Source organism: Chiloscyllium plagiosum, chromosome 5 (genome assembly GCF_004010195.1).
Source record: "Chiloscyllium plagiosum isolate BGI_BamShark_2017 chromosome 5, ASM401019v2, whole genome shotgun sequence".
Taxonomy (NCBI): Eukaryota; Metazoa; Chordata; class Chondrichthyes; order Orectolobiformes; family Hemiscylliidae; genus Chiloscyllium; species Chiloscyllium plagiosum.
In genome coordinates, this window is record NC_057714.1 from 10,168,264 (window position 1) to 10,189,807 (window position 21,544).

General features: G+C 41.7%; 1 protein-coding gene and 1 long non-coding RNA gene across 5 annotated transcripts in view; one reads left to right on the top strand and one right to left on the bottom strand.

Annotated features, from left to right (window-relative positions):
* The window catches only part of LOC122549709 (dual 3',5'-cyclic-AMP and -GMP phosphodiesterase 11A-like), a 298,915-nt gene extending 286,942 nt beyond the window's left edge, over positions 1 to 11,973 (bottom strand). For 2 of the 3 annotated variants that reach the window (XM_043689586.1, XM_043689585.1), the window contains exon 1: positions 10,965 to 11,973. In XM_043689586.1, the coding sequence (XP_043545521.1) occupies positions 10,965 to 11,720 (756 nt within the window). In that variant the 5' untranslated portion in view covers positions 11,721 to 11,973. The remainder of the gene's footprint in view (positions 1 to 10,964) is intronic. The other variant, XR_006311644.1, reaches the window with a different exon arrangement.
* An 8-nt stretch (positions 11,974 to 11,981) lies between these two features.
* LOC122549710 lies at positions 11,982 to 19,707 on the top strand. 2 transcript variants are annotated; one of them, XR_006311646.1, is made up of 4 exons: positions 11,982 to 13,640; positions 14,322 to 14,450; positions 15,612 to 15,728; positions 18,914 to 19,707. It is a non-coding gene; the product is annotated as an uncharacterized LOC122549710 (long non-coding RNA). The 2 variants fall into 2 exon arrangements; XR_006311645.1 differs by having other exon boundaries at positions 11,982 to 14,450.
* The last annotated feature ends 1,837 nt before the right edge of the window (positions 19,708 to 21,544 follow it).

Sequence of the window (21,544 nt, forward strand, 5' to 3'; positions counted from 1 at the left end):
TTGTCACTGGCCACCCGGGTGTTTTCCTATCTTCCTGGTGGTGGAAATTGAATAAAGATTCGTGCACTTTGTGTCTTTCACTGTGTCTCACACCTGCACACACACACACACACCATTAAAAAAAAAGAAGAAAAAAAAAGGGGAATGGTTGCATTGCCCTTTGATGTGAAGGGCAGTGCTTGTCACTGAAAAAAAAAGAAAAAAAAAAATAAACAGGAGATTACGTAGGGGCAGACCGAGGGCCAGAAGCCGGGTAGCCATCCTCAGCGCCATCACCACGGGCAGGTACCGGGGTGGGCTGCCCCAGAGGTTGTCGAAAGGTGCTGAGGGTGGTTAGTGAAGCTAGAAAGTGGATAGGCCATCCTGCCTGCTGTCACCCCGGGTGGGTACCGGGGTGGGCTGCCCCAGAGGTGGTCAAAAGGTGTGTCAGGACAGACTGAGAACTGGAAGGGGCATGGGGTGGACAGAGAGCCGGAAGGTGAGTAGGGGCGGGCTGCCTTAGAGTGGCCGGAAGGTGGGAGGGACGGGGGCTTGCTGGGTCTGTATTATATGCACCGTTTATGTCAGTGGATCATCCTTTTATGTACAAATGTCATTGTCACTGTCTTTTATATGTGAAACTGGGATATGAGGTTTGTCCTCATCTCCCTGTAAACTGGTTGAACGGTGAGGTTTGGGGTCTGGCTTTGCCGCTCCTCTCCCTTGTAAAATTGCTGGTGTATACAGTGTAAATGTTAACTCTTTTTTTTTGTAAACTGTTTTGTAATTTGTTTTATAAAATATTGTAACCAGAAAAAAAACAGAAGTGTCAGAGGTAATGTTTAATCAGCTGGATCTGAGAAAGCCAGACCAGTGACAAGTACTCTGCATGGTAAATAAAGGGTGACTCAGTGATGGGATACTGGCCTCTGTGCAGTTATTTCACCTCCAATCTCTGAAGTTGAGTGAGAAATTTTAAGAGTGAAAGTAGGAATGATACTTCAGTGAGACTGAGTGACTATAATGGATTATTTTCTGCTATCTTATGATAAAATTTTTCAAAATTGTCTAACATAGCTTTGATTTATCTAAATGAGAAGAGAGGGGAGATGAAGCAAACAAGATTTCAGGTAGATGTACAGAAGTTAGGTAACAGCAATATCCATATCAGTGCAGAAAATGATATACTAGAACTGGAAACCACAAATGGGCAGACACTGAGGCAGGCAAATCTTTAACAAAGTGTACATATAGGAATACCACAAGTATAAAATAGATCAACATATCGGACAAAATTTATTTACATTTGGGTCCAGAGGCAGGTTTCATTGTCTGAAGGCCACATTTAGTTTTGTTCTTTGAGGAAATCTAATGCCCCTTAGCATGTCAACCTCTTGGCACGTTTTTGAGGGTCTGGATATCCTGGAGCTGGATTTTCATTCCCAAGAGGGGTAGCTCATGTCAGAACACCAAGTATACTTTGAAGGCAGCTACAAGACCTGCCGAGTGCCAAGGTCCATTTTGGTTTCCTTACAGTCTGTCATTTTGTTTAATATGCCACCATCTAGTTCTCACTCTCCAACACACATTGATCCTGACATTCACCCTGATGGCTCCATATAGCCTTCATACCAATGCATGACTCCATGTACCCACTATGGCCCCTCACAGCCTCCATGACAACTCTTAACTCCACACTGGACACTTATAGTCTCAATGTCAACTTAATACTCATGCCCTCACCTACTCCTGTGGTAAGTCACAGCCTCTCAGCTGATTTAATTCAGTTATCTCAAACTATGCCTTTCCAGCGACTTCCCCTGTCCTTACACGATCCACGTCAAACTCATCTAGTTTTCACCTTGGAAGACATACTGAGATGAAATAAAGATCTAACAATATATTGTACTCCTTATTATAATTAAGCAATCATATTAACAAAATTAAAAGCTTCAAAATGCCCTCCATACTTAATCCTAACAAAACAAATGGACTTGCAAGTATAACCCTCACATCAATGACAGCTAAACTACATCAGCTGTCAATCAAGCTGTGAACTTATAACCACCCTCTTCTCTTACCCAGTGGTGCTGGAAAAGCACAGCAGGTTAGGCAGCATCCTAGGAGCAGAAGAGTTGTCATTTCGAGCATAAGCTTTTCATCAGGAATGAGGGGGTGGCCCAAAAGGGCTGAGAGATGAATGGGAAGGGAGTGGGGCTGGGAATGCGATAGGAAGATGAAGGTGGGGGGTGATGGTGATAGGTCGGAGAGGAGGGTGGAGCGGATAGGTAGAAATGAAGATGGACAGACAGGCCTAGCTCTAGATCACCCGACAACTGGAGGAAGAACACCTCCTCTTCCGCCTTGGAACCCTCTAACCACACGGGATTAATGTGGATTTCACCAATTTCCCCTTCCCCCATCTTATCCCAGACCCAACTCTCCAAATCGGCACCGCCCTCTTGTACTGTCCTACCTGTCTATTTTCATTCCGACCTGTCCACTTCATCCTCCTCTCCAACCTAAACCTTCACTCCCACCATCAAACTTTTGATTTTCCAGCTACCTCTGCTCCCCCAGCTCCACCCCTCTCCCATTTGCCTCTCAGTCCCCTTCCTGATGAAGAGCTTATGCTCGAAATGTCGATTCTCCTGCTCCTCCGATACTGCCTGACCAGCTGTGTTTTTCCAGCACCACATTCTTTCACTCTGATCTCCAGCACCTGCAGTCCTCACTTTCTTCTGACCCCACTGAGATAACTGTATGTTGAGGAAGGTAGCCAGCCATTATTAATGAAATAATAATGATAACTCTTGGGGCAATCTAACAAACAGGTGTTGCAACTCCGAGAACTGATCAGTTTTTCAACTGTCACTGCCACATATAGGCTGTTCTACATTTATTTTTTCAAAAGCAGAGGCTTGAAATCAGTTTAACATTTTTACAATTCGAAACACTCTTCTCCCCTCTCCATCAGCATTTACATCTCCACCTTAAAGTGTGTGACATCGACGCTAAGATGATGGGCAGGAGGGCTATTTAACACCCCATGGGGTTTGCTTCAACCCGGCACCAAGTTTAAACAGCTTTGTCAGCTTGAGGGAACAATGTCATTAATGGATTTCCCAGGTCCATTGGAGGGATTTCACAAGGTTTAATATACTACTTCTCAACCATTCCTCTGGCAATTCTATGCTAGAAACCCATGCCCCTCACCTGTGCCCTCAGAAGACCCCAGACTCACCTGTAATACTGGCTCCGACAATGAATGCACCCTCATGGGCCTCACTGCAGCTTTAGCAGTGGCCACCATACTGAATATCACTGCTGGCCTCTGACTGGCCAGCAGAACTTAGAGTCAGTTTGCCAATGCCAAGGAGCAGAAGTCCCACCTCAACGCAATTTAGAGCTCAACAGCAGTAAAATGGTTGAAAGAATTGTTCGCACGCCTTCCCACCAACCTTTTAACCAATCGTGACAGTGTATTGAATCCAGCCCAATATCAACCAGGGGCCAAGCAGCTCACATCTAAAGATATAATGTTAAGCATGCAGAATAAATATGGGCCAGAAATATAAATATGTTTATTCCTAAAATCACAAGCTCAAGGTTAAATCAATGTGAGCCTCAATGTGTTAATAAATACAACAAATGAGAATGGATAGAAAAGAATCTACGAATACTGCGGAGAGAAAGGAAAACTTGGTAGAATCTTTAAAAGTTGCATAAATATGTTACTACAAGTTTTGTCAGAGGTGGAAGGACGGACTTGAGGGAAGAAAGTGCACCAGAAAAATATAATGGACATCAAAATTACTTCCATTTGAAAAAGCCAGAGATAAAGTAAAAGAAAAATCAATAAGATTATAATTAACAAAAAAAAAATTCCCATTTGTGGAATCGTACTGTATATATTTTGACATTACAACAGTAAGTACATATTAAACATACATCATTGACTATGGGCAGAATTCTTTCATTTGCAATTAATGAGATTCCTGGTGTCCACTCCACCATGGCACACAAGCTTTACTCACATAATGTTCCACTCTTCACCTCCTTAAATTATGCTTCTGAGCTCTATGGTTCCCATTTCATGGAATTATATAGGATGAGGTAGAGATGCTCACATTGCCAGCACCTTCCAGTGTTCACCCAGCTCGTGCCACATTTAGAGTCCAGCCGCAAAGCACTTCTGACATTCAAAGCTAGAAGCTGTCCTTCGCACTCCAGTACTCAAAGCTCTGCATTCAGGACATGGCCCAGAAAGGGATATCAATTCACTGTCATGGACCTGGACGTGCTGGTGGATTGGGTGGGGAATATGTGAGCAACTGACTGAAAACATGCCACTAAACACAGCCATGCTGGGTAGCTCCCTGAGTCAGTGATGTAACCCAGTTAAAGCACAATGCTCAGGATTGCAGAAAGAAGCTGAATGATCTTCTAAATTCATACGGTTAAGTGCCACTATCATCTGTCTGCTGTATCGCATTCACAGGTCCACCACTCGCTAACTCTGCTAATGCACACATCTCTCACTGAGTTTCGTGGACAACTCTCTCACTATTTTGCAGCATGCCCACTCAACAATTCTCACCCACCTCAGTCTCCTAAACTAGTAACACATCCTGCCTTCTGCACTTCCTACTTACTCACTGGGAACAAACCAGCCCCATTCCTGTATCACCACTAAGTGGTCTTCCATCCACCCGTCATCACACTCACACCCTCCCTTTGTCTTATGGCAGGACAAAACTCTCCCACAACGAGGTGGTTTGTGGACATGAGGTTCCTCACACCGCATGAGGAACATGTTCCAGATTCGGCCAGAGAATGAACGATTGGTCATGGAAGACCTGAATGGGCAATCAACCCACTAAGCTTCATTGTGTTGCTCTCGAAAAACCATTAATACTAATGCATTCTTAACCTGCTCAAGCTTTCATTCTTCTTACAGAATTGATTCTCTCTCCTGTCCCAGTGAACCTCAGCCCTGAAGAGAACAGTGCTGGGCACCCACAGATCCACCCCCTCTGAGGAGCAGAACAGTGATTAAGAGGAAGACTTTTTTTTTATTAACATCAACTGATTGCTGAAATGTTTCACTGTATCTCAGTACAATAGTAAATCAAATCACATCAAATAGGAGAGGGTAGGGATTTAAGATTAGGATCTTTCTGGACTAAACATATTTTGTCCTCTGCAATTACCCTGTGATTATTAGACAGATTCATTTGAGCTGAACTGTCCTACAATTATAACTATAGAATACTAAATAACTAATCAGGTGATGTGCTTTGAAGAAAAAGGTGTCAGATATACATAAAGAGAAATGAAATAAAAGGTGAGAAATCAAAGAGAAGGGGATAGTCAATAGCACAGGATAAATAGCTTTTTCTCGGGTTTCATAGCAAGTACATCACTGTTTACAAAAGAAAACATTATTGGGGACCAAATATATTCTAAATTTGTTGAAACTAAGATGTGAGAAAGTATACTGCAAGTGTATTTGAAAATGATAATAAAGAACACATTTCCTGAAATTTGAGCAACATTTTCCAAGATCTCGCGGGAGATGAGAGTTTCATGAAATCATTAGAAATTATATTTCAGGGTTCCACTGAGTGATGATGTTCACCAGGTGACTGAAGAGGGGTCAATTCAATCCTCATTTTGGATGGTTCTTAATCCCATTAGAGAAGTTAATGTGATATCACTACACAATGATAGCAACTAAGATTACGGCTCTCCAATATTTTATAATTACTGGCAGCTCTGAATTCAGGGGTGGCTTTATTCTGTTTTTGAAGGATATACCAAATTCAATGTAGGTTTGTGGAGGGATCATGTCTGTTATTTACTAAGAAGGCTAATACAATTAATATATAAAATCAACTTTACCAATAAACATGATAAACCTTTTTCTCTCATTCTTACCACTAGCAATTTACAATGAGAGAATAAAATGCTCACAATAATAGCTGTATACCTATTCCATATTTTAGACATTAATTATGGTTTTACAAAGCCCTTCAGATGGGACAAAAATTATTGAGAAGGTTAACAAAATACACACATTAGGTTACTTCAGAGATAGCAGGAACTCTGTAATTGGTTATGGTGGATTTTTAAAATTTCTGTTCTGGGTGCATGAGTTATTTTTTGTAATGTTAATGAAAAGTAAACAAATAGAATCTCAAAATGTCAGAAGATTACTGAACTTTGTTACTGGCCTGATGTCTAACTTTTGCAATATTTTATTGTTTCGATCTCAAATTATCGTAGAACAGAAATTCTCTCTTACACAGCCTCTTTACTAAAGGCTTCAACTCTTGATCGAACCTCTGTTCTTGACCTAACTATTTGTAATAGAGCCCATCTATATTCTCTACATTGTCTTACACTAATATTAATGCTGGTCTCTTATGTGTTATCTTAAGTCACACAACTTCAAGACTTACTGCCGACTGCTCCAAGCCTTTAGATTATATTAATTTTCTCAGTAACATACTGCTTTATTTATTGCCTTTTTTGTATACTTCGGGTCTGTCTATTTGTATCAGTTATGTGCCTCATTCATTGCTCATTCAAGCAATATTCATTTGTCATTTTTATTGGTGCATTAAAATTGGCTGTGTTTTTGTTTCCAAATAAAAGTATAATCTTATGAATAAACTTATGAATACATATTCCCATGTGCTAGCTGGTCTTATGTTGAAATGAAAGTATTCTATTTCTTTGTACTGAAAAATAGAAAACTATTACTTTCACTGTTGTTCTTAGCATATGATGAGAATTCCAACTGCGGCCTCTTATTTACAGATGCTGGCCAGCTTTTATTTTTAAAATGTTCCTACTTAAATGCAAATTGACATTTTTGATACATTAGAACTCAGAATCTAAGGATAATAATTAATCCTTCCAAAGTATGTCAAATAAGGGTCCAGCAATTTGTCAGAACTGAAATTACACCAAGATAGTCTCGAGCACTGTATCACTCCCAACGTATGCATGCCTCAGATTGTTATAGCCTCCAGTTTTTCATTAAATGTATTAATATTTATTTGAACATATTTATGGCTGCCAAACATTCATAAGAAAATGTCTTAAGACTGCACAAACACATTTCTTCCAAAATTAATTGAATAAATAATTTTATCACTTGATGGAAAGAATTTCTCTGGTCATTGTATGGCAATGAAGTAAAATAGTTTACTTAATCATTTACATTATCTCTACATTTTGGAAAACTAAGAAATTCTCCCACTTTAAATTATTGTTGCTGACTTTTAAGCTATCAAAACTCTCTGTAATGTATAAACTGCTGGTTAGCTGCAGTTTCAATGCATTTAATTAATGATGGCAGCATAGATGCTGTAAAAATCAACAACATCCTATGAAATGTAAGTTCACACTGTAACATTGCACAACTATTTTTCCATTGGCTGGGGCCATTTGATAAGGTATTGATCCCAAATTACCTGTTGTCATAGTTCTGTCACCTCAACCTGAACAGTTGTCATCACTGTAAAAAAAGGTCACTGATTAGGCCTCAGCTCGAGTATTTTATGATCACAGGTACTACAGCTCAAGGAATATCTCAGAAAAAATGAAGAGGAGTTAGACAAGAAGAGTACCAACTGTGAGGGGTGTCATGTGAAGAAGCTACAGAAACTGGGATTATTCATAAGAGTTGAATTGGAGATTTCATTGAGGTGTTCAAAATTAAGAGGTGTTTTAACAGTAGTTACAATGAAACTGTTTCCAAAGGCAAGAGATTTAGTAACCAAGTAATTGGCAGAAGTACCAGAAGGAAGATTAGGCACCATTTTGAAGCTGTTTGTTGTTGTGATCAGTACATCCCATGTATGCACTTATCAAAATCTAATGAGTTTCTGCCCTTGAGGTGAATGGTTGCACAAATGAGTCACCTCACCAACCCATCTTCCCTCCCACCACTATTTCCAATCAATTTGGGAGGTGAACTCTCTCTCTCAAAAAGTCTCAAATGCCTGTAAAAACACAAAGAAAACTGAAGGAAAATCTTTCCCATTATGTGGAAGATGCAGAATCTGTGAGGAGCTGCTCCTCCAATTATTGTTCCTGTCTCCTGGTGCTGTTCCAATTCCACCAATCTCAGGTTCCTGCCTTCCCACTCTTGCTGCACTTCCAGAGACACAATCTCTGTCGAGAGCAATTGCAAACGTTAGTGAGAAGAAACCTATAACTGGAGGAGCTGAAGGTGGGTGTTACTCTAGCCACTATGCACCTGAGTAACAGAAGGCTGGAACAGCTGTCTTCATGAAGTGCCCACTGGTTCTGAGCCTGAGTGACACTGTCGAGGGAGAAGACACAGAGCAAGGGTCTGAGGGATGCAGGTGTCAGGCAGAGGCAGAGAGTCAAATTCAGGTAGGTGCAGAATCTGACTGTTGGGCTGAGGGGGATTTCAGAATCTGGAGTGTTAGATACGAGCATTGGTCATGGAAGAAGAGAACCTGAACATTGGTTCAGTTAGGGGAGCAGAACACCAGACCCAGTATCAATTGATACACTAATGCTTGGCCAGATACCTCAGTCCTTTTGTATTATGTAACTTCATCCATCACCATTCATAAAATTCTGTAAAGGGGAAGTAATCAGGGTAGTTGTGACCTGAAATATTTTTATGTATCAAGGCAGTGGTTAGCACTGCTGCCTCACAGCACCAGGGACCTCGGTTCAAGTCCAGCCTCAGGCGACTGTGTGGAGTTTACATATTCTCCTCGTGTCTTCACGCATTTCCGCCAGGTGCTCTGGCTTCCTCCCATGGTCCAAAGATGTACAGGTTAGGTGGATTGGCCATGCTAAATGTGTCCATAGTGTTCAGGAATGTGTAGGTTAGAAGCATTAGTCAGGAGTAAACATAGAGTAATGGGGTAGGGGAATAGGCCCTGGGTCGGTTACTCTTCAGAGGGTCGGTGTGGGCTTGTTGGGCCAAATGGCCTGTTTCCACACTGTAGGGATTCTATGAACAGAATGAAAAATAATCTGCAAGTTCTTTCCCTAAATGACAGTTAGCACACTGCATTCAAATTTTACAAAGGTTGTTAGGAACCTATCTACAAATCATACTTTTCCAGGTGTGTTTAGAGGTAAGGGCAGTGTGGTAACATTATTTGGATACCAGAGAAAATCCAGCACCCCAGCCCCACCACTATAATGCTATTCCTGGCTTGCAACTTATCTGAAAAGGGAAAAATTAAACATCTTGCCCTTAAATGACAACTAAGAAAGCATCAAAAATGGCAAAGGGGCTGGATTTTCACTAGTATCCCAATGAGATTGCTAACCTGTGCTTACCGCTAAACCCAAGAATGTTCAGGATAGGGTTGCTAACTGTATTTCGATGCTTTCATAGAAGTATCATTTTATGTCTCCAACAATCCCACTCCCATACTGCTGCTGCTCATTTCTCAACACATCTATCCTTCTGACACCTCCTTCCCACACAAATTGGAAAGGAACAGGCTCATTATGACTCAATTGTTTGATTTTCAGTTCTTGGGCAGTATATTATCCTCTAACTCTTCATATTATAACTAATAAGCAAATGTTCCAAGAAAATTAAAAGAGCACTCTTAAAAATTGACCCTATCTTTTATCTCTCAGGTTGTTTCCTACAGTTACCTAAAGATTCATTTCAGTTTTTGCAACATAGATTCATAGCTATAGAGATGTACAGCATCTTCAGTCCCACTCGTCTATGCAGACCCAATATCCTAAATAAATCTAGTACCATTTGCCAGCATTTGGTCCATATCCCTCTAAACCTTTCCTATTCATATACCCAGCCTTTTAAACGTTGTAATTGTACCAGCCTCCACCACTTCCTCTGGTAGCTCATTCCATACATGCACCACCCACTGCATGAAAATGTTGGGTCCCTTTCAGACAATTCTGAAGGACTTGCATCCCAAGTTAAGATCTATTAATATTCCCACACAAACAAGATTCAATGTGTCCAGAAAATGAGCAAACAATTTTGTCACTGTGAGCATTATTCATCATCACTTAATCATTAATTCCTTCCTGACTCAACAGCCTGGATATTTACTTAGATAGCACTTCCTTGCTGGTAGAGTTAGCAAGTCCACTTTTCTCTGAATCCCAAGAGATTTTTTTTAAATTTCAAACAGAATCCACTCCAGGATGTCAGACTGACTGACCAGCTCAGCTCCTTGTTGGGCAAGAAGGCTCCTGCGAATTTGAGCTTAGACCATACACAGTGGTTTCTAGGCTCTGGAGTTAATCATGGGGCTTTGGGGATGTGATGGGTGGAACAAACAAATAGGAGAATTGATCAAAGTTTTATTGTGGGATGGGAGAAAGTGACAATGGGGGATTCAATTATTGGGGGGGGGCGGTGAGAAGGTACTGAGGTACAAATACTGCAGAGTGTGCTTGATCATGTTGTGTCCCAATTGTAAGGGTTATCCAACTATTGAGTGGGAACGGGTGTCCCTGCACCTCCTGGCCAGAAGCAGTGCTGGAAACCAATTTACCTCTTTCTTTCAGCATTCCCATATCTCCCTTTAGTTTTCAGGTTGCCCAAATCCTGTGGAAATTAGCTGTCCAGCCAAACTACTGAAACGGAAATCAAATTTAAGACACAGAGCCACACTAAAACATTGCAATGGCCTTCCTACCTCCCAGAAGGATACTGACGGCCTGGCACCTATCTCTTTTTTAAAAAAAAACGAAAATGAACCGTTTTACATCTAAATGTATTTATATCCCACCAGACCCAACCCATACCGATTTATGTCAATTTATTTTGGCCAAGCCAACTAACCAAGGCAGCAAGAGAACAAAACTCTGGCTGCAGTGTTAGAATAGGTGGTATGAAAACCAAGGGCAGAAAATAGTTGACCAAACAACCCAGCCCTGGCCCTTGAGTAGAAAAAAAAGGTGACAATTTTCGGCAATGAAAAGGGAAGATTTACCTCATAGGCGTCAGGCATATTGACCGTCTCTCCGTGTTCAGCCACGTAGCCAATGATTCCCTTCCCCCAGGGTACCTGCACCTCGTTGGAGTTTTCCATGCTGCAGGAAGGCACCACCGTGGTCCCCGAGTGAACGTCGAAGAACTTCGAGACCAACTTTTTTTTGTGGGGCGGCCCCTCCACCAGAAAGAGTGAGCAGCGGTCCGCGCCCACCATGATGCACACGTTGATGAGGATCTTGTAGCTCAGGCTGGTGAGGTCCAGGTCGTTCGAGATGTCCTTGACAAGCTCCAGGAAGAACTCGCGCTCGCTGGAGTCCTTGAGCTTGCACTTGTAGCCGGCGGCGGCGGAGGCGTACTGCGGGACGTTCACCCTGGATTCCAGCAGCGCACTCAAGAGGTGGGCGGCGGTCGGGGGCAAGGAGCTGGCTTTCCTCAGGAGAGCCCTCCTGCCGCTGCCGGAGGACGGGGGCTCCGGGCCCCGCGGGGGGACGTGCTCGTCGTAGGTCCGGTGCGATGCCATGGCTCTGGAGCGGGCGAAACTCCCGCGGAGCTCCTTCTGGGACGAGCGGCGGGGACTGCAGCCCGTCTCCCGGGCCAGGCTCTGCTGCTGCTCGGCCGCCCAGCCGCGAACTTTGTGCTGGCTCAGCCACTTGCTCACCGACTCGCGCCTGCCCTTCCTCAGCAGGTAATCCTCGAAGAGGTCGGGGTGCCGGTCCAGGAAAGCTTCCACCTCCGAGAAGTCCAGGCTGGCCATGGTAGCTCCAGCTCTCGGAGCGGGAAAAGTTGCTCTCCCCTCCCCGTCCGGCCAGACCCGACCCTGAACTGACCCAACACACGAGAGTAAACAAACTTAGAGCATCATCCAAACCATAAATGCTGTCTATTTATTTCGCTGAACGTGACATCGCCGTTTCACGCTTGACTCGATAGCAAACAGATTGCAGTCCTGCCAGTTCCGCGCTGTAAATTAATCTGGAAGCAGCGAGGGATTTATCAGGAGCCAATTCCAGCCCTGCCAGGGGCCAATCCGCTGCCTCCGGACTTAACCCAAGCAGCGCTTTGGGTCATTTGTCACCCAAGTCAGACCCAAGTCGGGCGAACCAGATTGGCCATGAATTGTCCCAGGCTGTACTACGAGACCAGGAGTCGAGGAGAAATTGCACCCGAGCTCTGACCGCGATGTAACTGCTGTGAGACTCATAAATCGTCAACCAACTAAACCATGACTGGAAAGTTTATAGAGAGGGCGATTCCAACGCCGTTAAGAATCTCAGGCAGCCCATCCAACTGGGGATTTGAATTGTCTTTATAAAGTGTTGCCCATGCAATCAAACAGCTGCCTGTGGTATTTATAGGATAAAGGACAGCGAGGGTCCTTGACAACTTTGAATTTACTCGTTCATAGCGAAAGTGAACCTGTTTTTAAATTGAATGTGCACACTGGGTGCAAGACATGTTCATTTAATTATTTAGTTGCAGGACATGTATCTAATGGGCTCATCATTTGGGCCGTTTACAGAGTGAAATACTAAGTTTTGGTGATTATGGACTTTAATGGGATGTTGACGTTGTCGAAGCTGGAATTCACAAAAGGGGAAAATGGGACTCCGATCATTCAGTTCCTCAACAGCAGCAAATTTAACATTGAAACCAAGAAGTGACCTCAAAAGCTGGACGGGAGTAGATGGCGGCACTGGTGTCTATTGAGCCCATTGCACTTTGCCATTCATTACAATCAGGATTGATGTCCTTTTGGAAAGTTGGGTGTTGGGCAACACTGCTGCTCCTGTTCCCAGATTCGGGCTGCCTGTTATTAATAGGCACGATCCAGGTTGCCATGAGATACCGTGACTTGACATCAAGACTTTACTATAGTGGGTCAGGAAAACCGCTTCTACCTATCCTCAGCAAAGTTACAGAACTACCACCTCAATGGAATGGACTGGTCACATTTCCCAGGGGAGGGTGTTATTAGACCCTGACGCACTTCACTGAGGACAGAGCAATTTAAAATACATTGCGGCGTCAGTGAAGATTGAGGAGATGGTGGGAAAGTAAATCGCCAGAGATCCTTCCCTCTATCAGCTGTGAAACTCAGCCACTTCAGGATCATTAAATCTGATCTAAACTCTCTTTAATTACTATCGATTTTCTCCCACTGTTTACACGTCAGACGGACTCCCCTGAGATGTATTGACCGCTGTTAAATTCTGCCCTTCAAATATTTGAATAAATCCCCTCCCCTTTCTCCCAGGACCTCAAGCTTCCTCATCATTTCTGTAATGACCTCTTTAATTTCTTACTGTATGGCTAATTAAAACTAATTAAAATTGAGCCCGTTAAGGCAGCAGTAACTTTACTACTCCACACAATAATATGTTTGAGCTTGTGAACCAAACAATCCACTCTTTTCACTGTTTGGCACCAGGTACACGCACGGGTCACAAGTGATCTGACCTGACCTGCAGATTTTAACCTGACAAGTGCAACCCAAATGTTGATACAAGACTGTTTGGTTAATGATATGCCGATCGGTTATTCTGTACACAAATAAATCGTGCCTTCCGTGATAAGAAAAAAAGTCACGTATCCCGAGAAAATTATAAGGGAACCGCCTGCGGATCACCAGGATTGGTTTATGCTAGTGGTCACGTTCTAACATTAAGTAAATTCGGTGAGTCTTTGTCGGCCGTTAATCTCGTTCATGTTCTAAACATAAGTAAAGACATGCATTTTTTCAAAACCTTTGGACGTCTCAAAGTGTTTTGCAGCCAACTAAGTAGGATTGAATTGTAGTAAATGTTGTAATGCAAAAGAAAAGCCACAAATCAAATATGAGACTGAACACTCCCCCATCTGCCTGGATGAGTGCTGTTTCAACAATGCAGACGAAGCTGATCGCTATCAGGACGAAATTAGCATCCCATCCACCACCTTAAAACATTTGCTCTCTCCATCCCTCCTCCACAATTGTTCTACCGCAATTTGTTTGATAGAACCTTCCAAACTCATGATCACTACCACCTAGAAGATCAAAACCACAAGAGTGTTACCTACAAGTTCTCTTTCAAGTCACACACTATCCTAAATTGGGATGATATTGCTGTTCAACCACTGGATGAAGTCGTGGAACTCCCTCTCTCAGCATTACGGGTATTCCTACAGGACATGAATGTCAGTGATTCAGGAAGCCGGCTCATCCTTCTGAAGGGCAATTAGGGAACAGCAGTAACAGCAGGCCTAGCTAGTAATGCTGACATCCTGTGAAAGAATAAGAAAATAAATAAACAGCAAACTCCAACAAACAGCAAAGTGATATCCATCAAATAATTTGTTTCCTGTGTTGTTGACTTAGGTATAAAAATGTGACCAGGACATGAGGGATAACTCCGCTGCTGCTCTTCAAAATAATTCCATGGATTCTTTTACATCCAATGGAGCTAGCAGGTGGATTCAAAGCTGAGCAGAGCAGCAAGGGACTCAGGTATGAATGGTCATAATAGAGTAGCAAGTGATATGGCCAGGGTTTGGGAGTGGCAGGGGACGTGGGTACCACTCAATGGGAGCACAGTAAGGACATCAGTGTAAATGACACATGCATGGGTGGATGGCGTATGCACTGATTTCCTGTTCAAATTCAGTGTTAGGAGATAGACCTGGATGTAAAATTGGTGTCCTTCACGGTACAATCCTACAGATAGCCATTCTTACTGTATTCCGTTTCAAAACCTGACTTTAATTCACAACTTCCAGACTACTTATCCAAAAGCAAAATATTTAACAGTAACATTAAATATCTTATAATGTGTACTGTTCTAAAAACATAACAAACTGCATGCTATGACGAACAGAAGTAAGATTTTGGAAGAAGACTGATCTATGTACAAAATAAGAATTACAATAGAGAGCAATTACTATTTTCAAATCTGTTACATGTAAATTATCCATGACTGACCAATTTTGAAAGCAACCTAAAGTGGAGAATTGTGTGTATTAAATAAGTTACATACTACTAAACTTGCATTTGGAAATAAAGTTGCAATTCTGACGTCAAATACTTTCTTTATTAATAACATAATTTCAAATATGTGTAACAAAATAAATGACAAAATTACTTAATCATATTGCTTAATTATAGAGTCATAGAGGTATACAGCATGAAAATAGACCCTTCAGCCCAACTTGTCCATACCGAACAGGTTTCCAAAACTGAATTAGTCCCATTTACCTACGTTGGGCCCACAGCCTTCTAAATCTTTTCTAACCATGCACTATCCAAATGTCTTTTAAGTATTGTAATTGTAGCTGCCTCTACCACTTCCTATGACAGCTCATTCCATATATGCACCATAGTCTGTGTGAAAAAATTGACCATCAGGTCCCTTTTAAATCTTTTCCCTCTCATCTTAAACCTCAGTTTTGGACTCCCCTCACCTGGGGAAGTGATCTTAACTATTCACCTTATCTATGCCCCTCATGATTTTATAAACCTCTATAAGTTCAGTCTTCAGCCTCCTATGCTCCAGGGGAAAAGAAGATCCAGCCTATCCAGCCTCACCTTATAACTCAAATGTTTCAGACTCGATAATCTCCTTGTAAATCCTTTTGCACCCTTTCCAGTTTAATCACATCCTTTCAATTGCAGGGCAACCAGAATTGTATGTGGAACTCCAAATGTGGCTGTATCAATGTCTTCTACAGCTGGAACATGATGTCCCAACTTCAGTACTCAATATGGAAAAACTTAAGAAATAATTTAAAGGTCAGTCATTTTCTGCTTATTACATCTATTCACTATATCTGTAATGAACCCATTCTCTTAGTTTCTGGAAATTATGTTGTAGTTCTTTGTAATATTTAGATAAGTTAATAATGACCAGTTTGCTATATTGTAAAGGGAAGGAATTTCTTTTTTTGGTTCTCTGTTTATATGATTTTATCATTCAAATTGAATTACTGTTAAGGATATTTTCATTCATGCAATCAATGTGACAAAGACATTCATTGAGAATGACAATGACATCAAAACTGAGTTATTCTGACAGCACTCTCTTATTTGGGAAAACAGAGTCCCAGACCTTGCTTAATGTCAGCTAAATGTGAGTGCTAGCAGACAGTAGTCCTGCTTGCATTTGGACAGGTGCATGTATTAGAAACCTTTAGAGGGATATAGGCCAAATGTAGGCAAATGGGACTAGTTGAGTTTATTTCAGGAAACCTGGTTGACATGGACATGTTGGATCAAAGGGTCTGTTTCCGTACTGTATGATTCTATACTTGAAGTCTTAGGGAAAGAGGACTCCAAAGTAAATTGTGCTTAAATAAAATTAATGATTCCCTACTTCAGAAACTCTGTAGATATTCTTAACAGCACAATGAGACCAAGAGTGAAGATATATTTTATCAAAGCTTTTGTCTTGCACTCATGAGGACAATTTGCAAGAATATCAATTAAAGAGTCAACCAACGTCTGTACTGCATGAGAGAAGAAAACAGATTCATTGGTAACTTACCTGCTTTAAAACATAAATATGTGCTGGCAGTTAACTGGCAATCATTATTAGCTAATGCACTCTCCCTGTCAACCCCTCTACCAATCACAGCCCACTTACCAATGAATCAACACTCTCCACTAATCAGTATGTGTAAAGTATCATTAATACTCATTTGTATCAGCAAGACTAGGAATATTATAGGGCATCTGTGAGTAAGACCTTCAGCTGTCATAAAATGATCCTCAGAATTGTCAACTTGTGTGTCTTATCATTTACTATGACTTGCATAGATTCTTTAATTGTGGGAATCAGGGCCAATTAACTGCAAGGAATGCATGCTAAGTGTTTGGTAAAATGAGTGCTTATTGATCGCTACCTCTAACACACCTTGGTGTTTTACACTTGGCCCTGTTCTTTCCCGATATATTATGTTCCTTGGATCAAAACTTATTTCTGATGGTTTATTGCAATGTTTTAAAGTTTGCTGAGTTTTCTATGAAACCTGAGCTTTAATGAAAGCTCTTTCTCTCCATGATTTTTGTCAAACCAGAGTTGATCTCACATTACCGAAGGAATATTTTGAATTTTCTCCTAAACTGATTGGACTGTAGACCTCAACCATTTGCAGTGGGTTATCTGCATTAACTATCCATTCCTGTGCAGGTATTAATTTATAACTTGGTTTGTTCACTAGAATATTATGAAGCATTTCACCTATGATGTGATTTCTTTCACACACTCCAATGCTAAAGCGATTCTCTGGTCCAGTATTCATTGCCACAAATGTACATGTTTTTGTATCCCTAATCATTAGCAAACACTTCACCTTTTCCCCCCACATTCCCAACCCCAATCCAGTTGTCGGTAAGGAATTCAGCCTGTGATCCCAGTCTAATTGCAATCCATTTCTCCATCATCTTGATGACTAATGCTCTTTTCTTTTTGCTATATATTGTTATAGAATGACTAAATGTAATCGACATGTCAATAAATTGCAAGATGAAATATTTTCCCTTGTTCTTTATTCATGTCCACTGCTACAGTTTTGCTAAAGTCTGTTGCTAATGAGAGACTCACAATGCGCTGTGATGATTTATTCCTATACTTCTTATATAGAACACTTTATTGATGATCACTTCTGTAAGTTTAGAGTACACAACCATTGTCTTGCATCCTTTAGGAGGATTTTTAACATTTCAGAAGATAGATGAGCAAACGTCTAATGTAGTTTTAAAATAATTTGTCTTTTTCCCTTTGAACACCTCCCTATTTACACCAACAACACCAACTACTCTCTATTTTTGTTTGGGAAGTTAGGATTTGTTCAGGGAATACAATAATATCTAGATTGTGCAATCTGTAAATCCAGTGACTTCCCAAAAGTAATTGTCTTGTCATATACCATGTCCAGTTTCATTTGACGCTTTATGATAGATGGCCTGTTCAACAGTAAGAGTATTTCACTTGATACTACATCTGTCCTGAAAATATCTTGAAAAAGGTTTACCTCAGATTTATTGGTCAGAGTATTGAATACAGGAGTTGGGAGGTCATGATGTGGCTACACAGGATATTGGTTAGGCCACTTTTGGAATATTGCTTGTAGTTCTGGTCTCCATCCTATCGGAAAGATGTTGTGAAATTTGAAAGGATTCTGGAAAGATTTACAAGGATGTTGCCAGGGTTAGAGGATTTGAGCTATAGGGAGAGGTTGAATAGGCTGGGGTTGTTTCCGCTGGAGGCTGAGGGGTGACCTTATGGAGGTTTACAAAATTATGAGGGGCATGGATAGGATAAATAGACAAAGGGTGGGGGAGTCCAGAACTAGATGGCATAGGTTTAGGCTGAGAGTGGAAAAATATAAAAGGGACCTAAAGGATAACTTTTTCACGCAGAGGAGTATGAAATGAGCTGCCAGAGGAAGTGGTGGAGGCTAGTACAATTGCAACATTTAAAAGGCATCTTGATGGGTACATGAAATAGAAAGGGTTTGGAGAGATATGGGCTGGGTGCTGGCAGGTGGGACTAGATTGGGTTGGGATATCTGGTCGGCATGGGCAAGTTGGACTAAAGAGTCTGTTTCCCATGCTGTACATCTCTATGACTCTATGTGACACTGTAATTACCACACTTTTCAGTGATTTCAGCACATTGTCATCCTCAAACCTGAAGAAAGTAGAACTTCCCTTAAAGTTTCCTTTAAATATGTCAATCTTACATTGGTCCTTATTATTTAAACAATCTCAGTAACATTTTAATCAGTCTACTTCACATAGTTTGAACATGAATGTATTACCTAACATAATTGAATAAGACTGGAACTAAGAGTCATTACTATGCTCAAGCTTTTTGTAATCAGTTCAGTAGCTTTTTCCTTGATCAGCATCACCAATTTCTCCAATTGATCCTTCCATGTTGTGTTTAATTTCAAAAACCTTGTTATTCCATTCAGGACAATTAACTGCAGAATGGTATTTCTAATCATATCTAAAGAAGATGGTGGCGGGAGCAGAATAGGAAACATTTGGGCTCCTGAACCTGTACACTCCTGTTTGCCTACAAACTTTTTTAAAAAATTCTCTTTTGCATCAAAATTCACCCTTTTTCAGTGGCTACAGTGCGGGAAGGCGGTAGCAAGAGCCTGCTAGGGCAGCAGCAGCATGATGGATCCGGATGTCCATTCCTCATGGCCATGGTGGCTGTGGCCTGAGGAAAGGCTCTATCACTGGTGACTCAGCAGAACTCTGGTCCATTCCTCCTGGCAGAAGGACAGTGGTTTCTGCAGATACTACAGCAGTAGCAGCACGGTGGTCCCAGTTCATTCCTCATGGCTATGGCAGCGATGTGGTGGTTTCAGCAGCAACTGAAGTGGCAACGGCTTGAGTGATGTCTTCAGTGCTGGCAACTTATTAGGTCCGGTCTGTTCCTCCTGACGATGATGGCGATTCAGTGGTGTTGGCTTCAGCGATGGCAGCCTGGTAGGTCCAGCCTGGAAATCATCACTTTGGCAGCCTCAGGATTGAAGGAATCTGAGGAACAAGCGAGTCGACATTTCGGGAAGAACCCTTCTTCAGGAGCAGCTTCGGCAGCAGTGTCCCATAGCCACTTTAGAAACCCAGGAGCTGTGGAGGGAACAAAAGGTGAACTTTGTCTTAACTTTGTCTCAATTATTTATTTTTATAATTTCTGTAATTAAAATGGTGCCGGATTATGGTGATTTATACACATATCATTGGATTATCATAGAGTGACAATAAATCACTAAAAAACAAAATCTGAACAGACTCTGGGCATTCATTTCCTAAATTTTTTATACAATAATGGGACATGGCCTATATTTATTTTATTGGCATTTATTGCCCATCCCTAATTGCCACTTGAACTGACTGGCTTGCTAGGGCCATTTCAGAGGGCGGTTAAGAGTCAACCACATTGATGTCGTTCTGGGATCTCATATGGACCAAACCAGGTAAGGACACCTAGATGTCTTTCCCTAAAGGATATTAGTGAACCAGATGTTTTTTTTTGTGACAAGGAGCAGCAGTTACATGGTTGCTAGTAGACTAGCTTTTAGTTCCAGATAATCATTGAATTCAAATTTCACCATTTGCCATGGAGTGATTCAAACCCACGTGCAGTGAACATTAGCTTGAGTCTCTAGATTATTAAGCTAGTGACAATACCACTCCAGCACTACCATCCCTTATTTCAATCTCTGTTATAATTGCTAGATCTATCTCTATCCTCATTTATATTTGTTGAGTTCCTCCTTTCGTATTAACGCTTTTTGGACAGTCTCACATTGTTGCTGCTATGGAATCCTCCATTCTTTATGTTATTTCTGAATATCACATCTCAGTAATGAAGGCTGCTGCGAATGAATGTTTTCCCAGAATGTTTTGAAGGCTTGTGATGTCTGTTCCAAAGCTTTCTGTCAGAAAATCTAACTCCAGTTAATACTGGGAGTCTACTCATGTTTGACACTTTATCACAGTCCAAAGTTAAAAATCACACAACACCAGATTATAGTCCAACCGGTTTAATTGGAAGCACTAGCTTTCGGTGCACCGCTCCTTCATCAGGTGGTTGTCAATTGATGTCAACCACCTGATGAAGGAGGGGCAGTCTGAAAGCTAGTGTTTCTTCCAATTAAACCGGTTGGACTATAACCTGGTGTTGTGTGATTTCTAACTTTGTACACCCCAGTTCAACACCGGCAACTCCAAATTATATCACAGTCCAACAATTTAAAGACGAGCACTAAGCTGGGAATATCCAGGTAGAATCTTTGTGATTTTGCATATAATTGTTAAATCTCATTACATATTCTTTGATAGAAAATCCATTCTACTTCCTACTAAAGTCAAGGGCTGCGTCACTGTCCATTAGGGGTTCCTGGGCACAGAATGCACACAGTCCAGCAGCTTAGCAACTTGGACTGCTCATGGATAAGTTCAGCTATGATCCGAGAATAGGCAATGGGCAGCCCTGTAGGGCCAGTATCACCAACAGTCAGAGGAGTCATGTATCATCCACAAAGAGAGTGGCTTGATCCAATGGGTTGCTCGTCAAAGGTCTGAAGCAAATACCGTCCTGGGGGTCAGTCCACTGATCATTCAATGAGCTACAAGGGATCTTGTTGGGGTAGTGATGAGGGTGGAATTATTGCCATAGCAGGTAAGGAAGTCAAGGTAACCAGAAGCATTTGTAGAGATGGGGATAAGGACAGTGATGGTGGAAGGGAGCTCAGGTTACCAGGGGGTACATCAGAGGAATGGGAGGGCAAGTTATTGATAGTGACCTCTATAATGTCCTCCACGGGGGAAGTGTAGAATACAAGGGTGGGTTAATTAAGATGCATCATCAGGGCTAGGGTGCAGGGAAGACAGTTGGAGAAAAAACCAAACGCACTGGGTCTCCACATAGAGGAGATGGTGAAAATGAGTTTCAGGTGTTGTGAGGTAAAGGTTCTCGGGAGAGGGATACCTGCTGACCAGGTGCAGTCTGACACTGATGGTGTTCACCATGAGCTGCATTCACTGCCATCCCTTGCTACTCTCTGAATGTCAAATGTAACAATAAA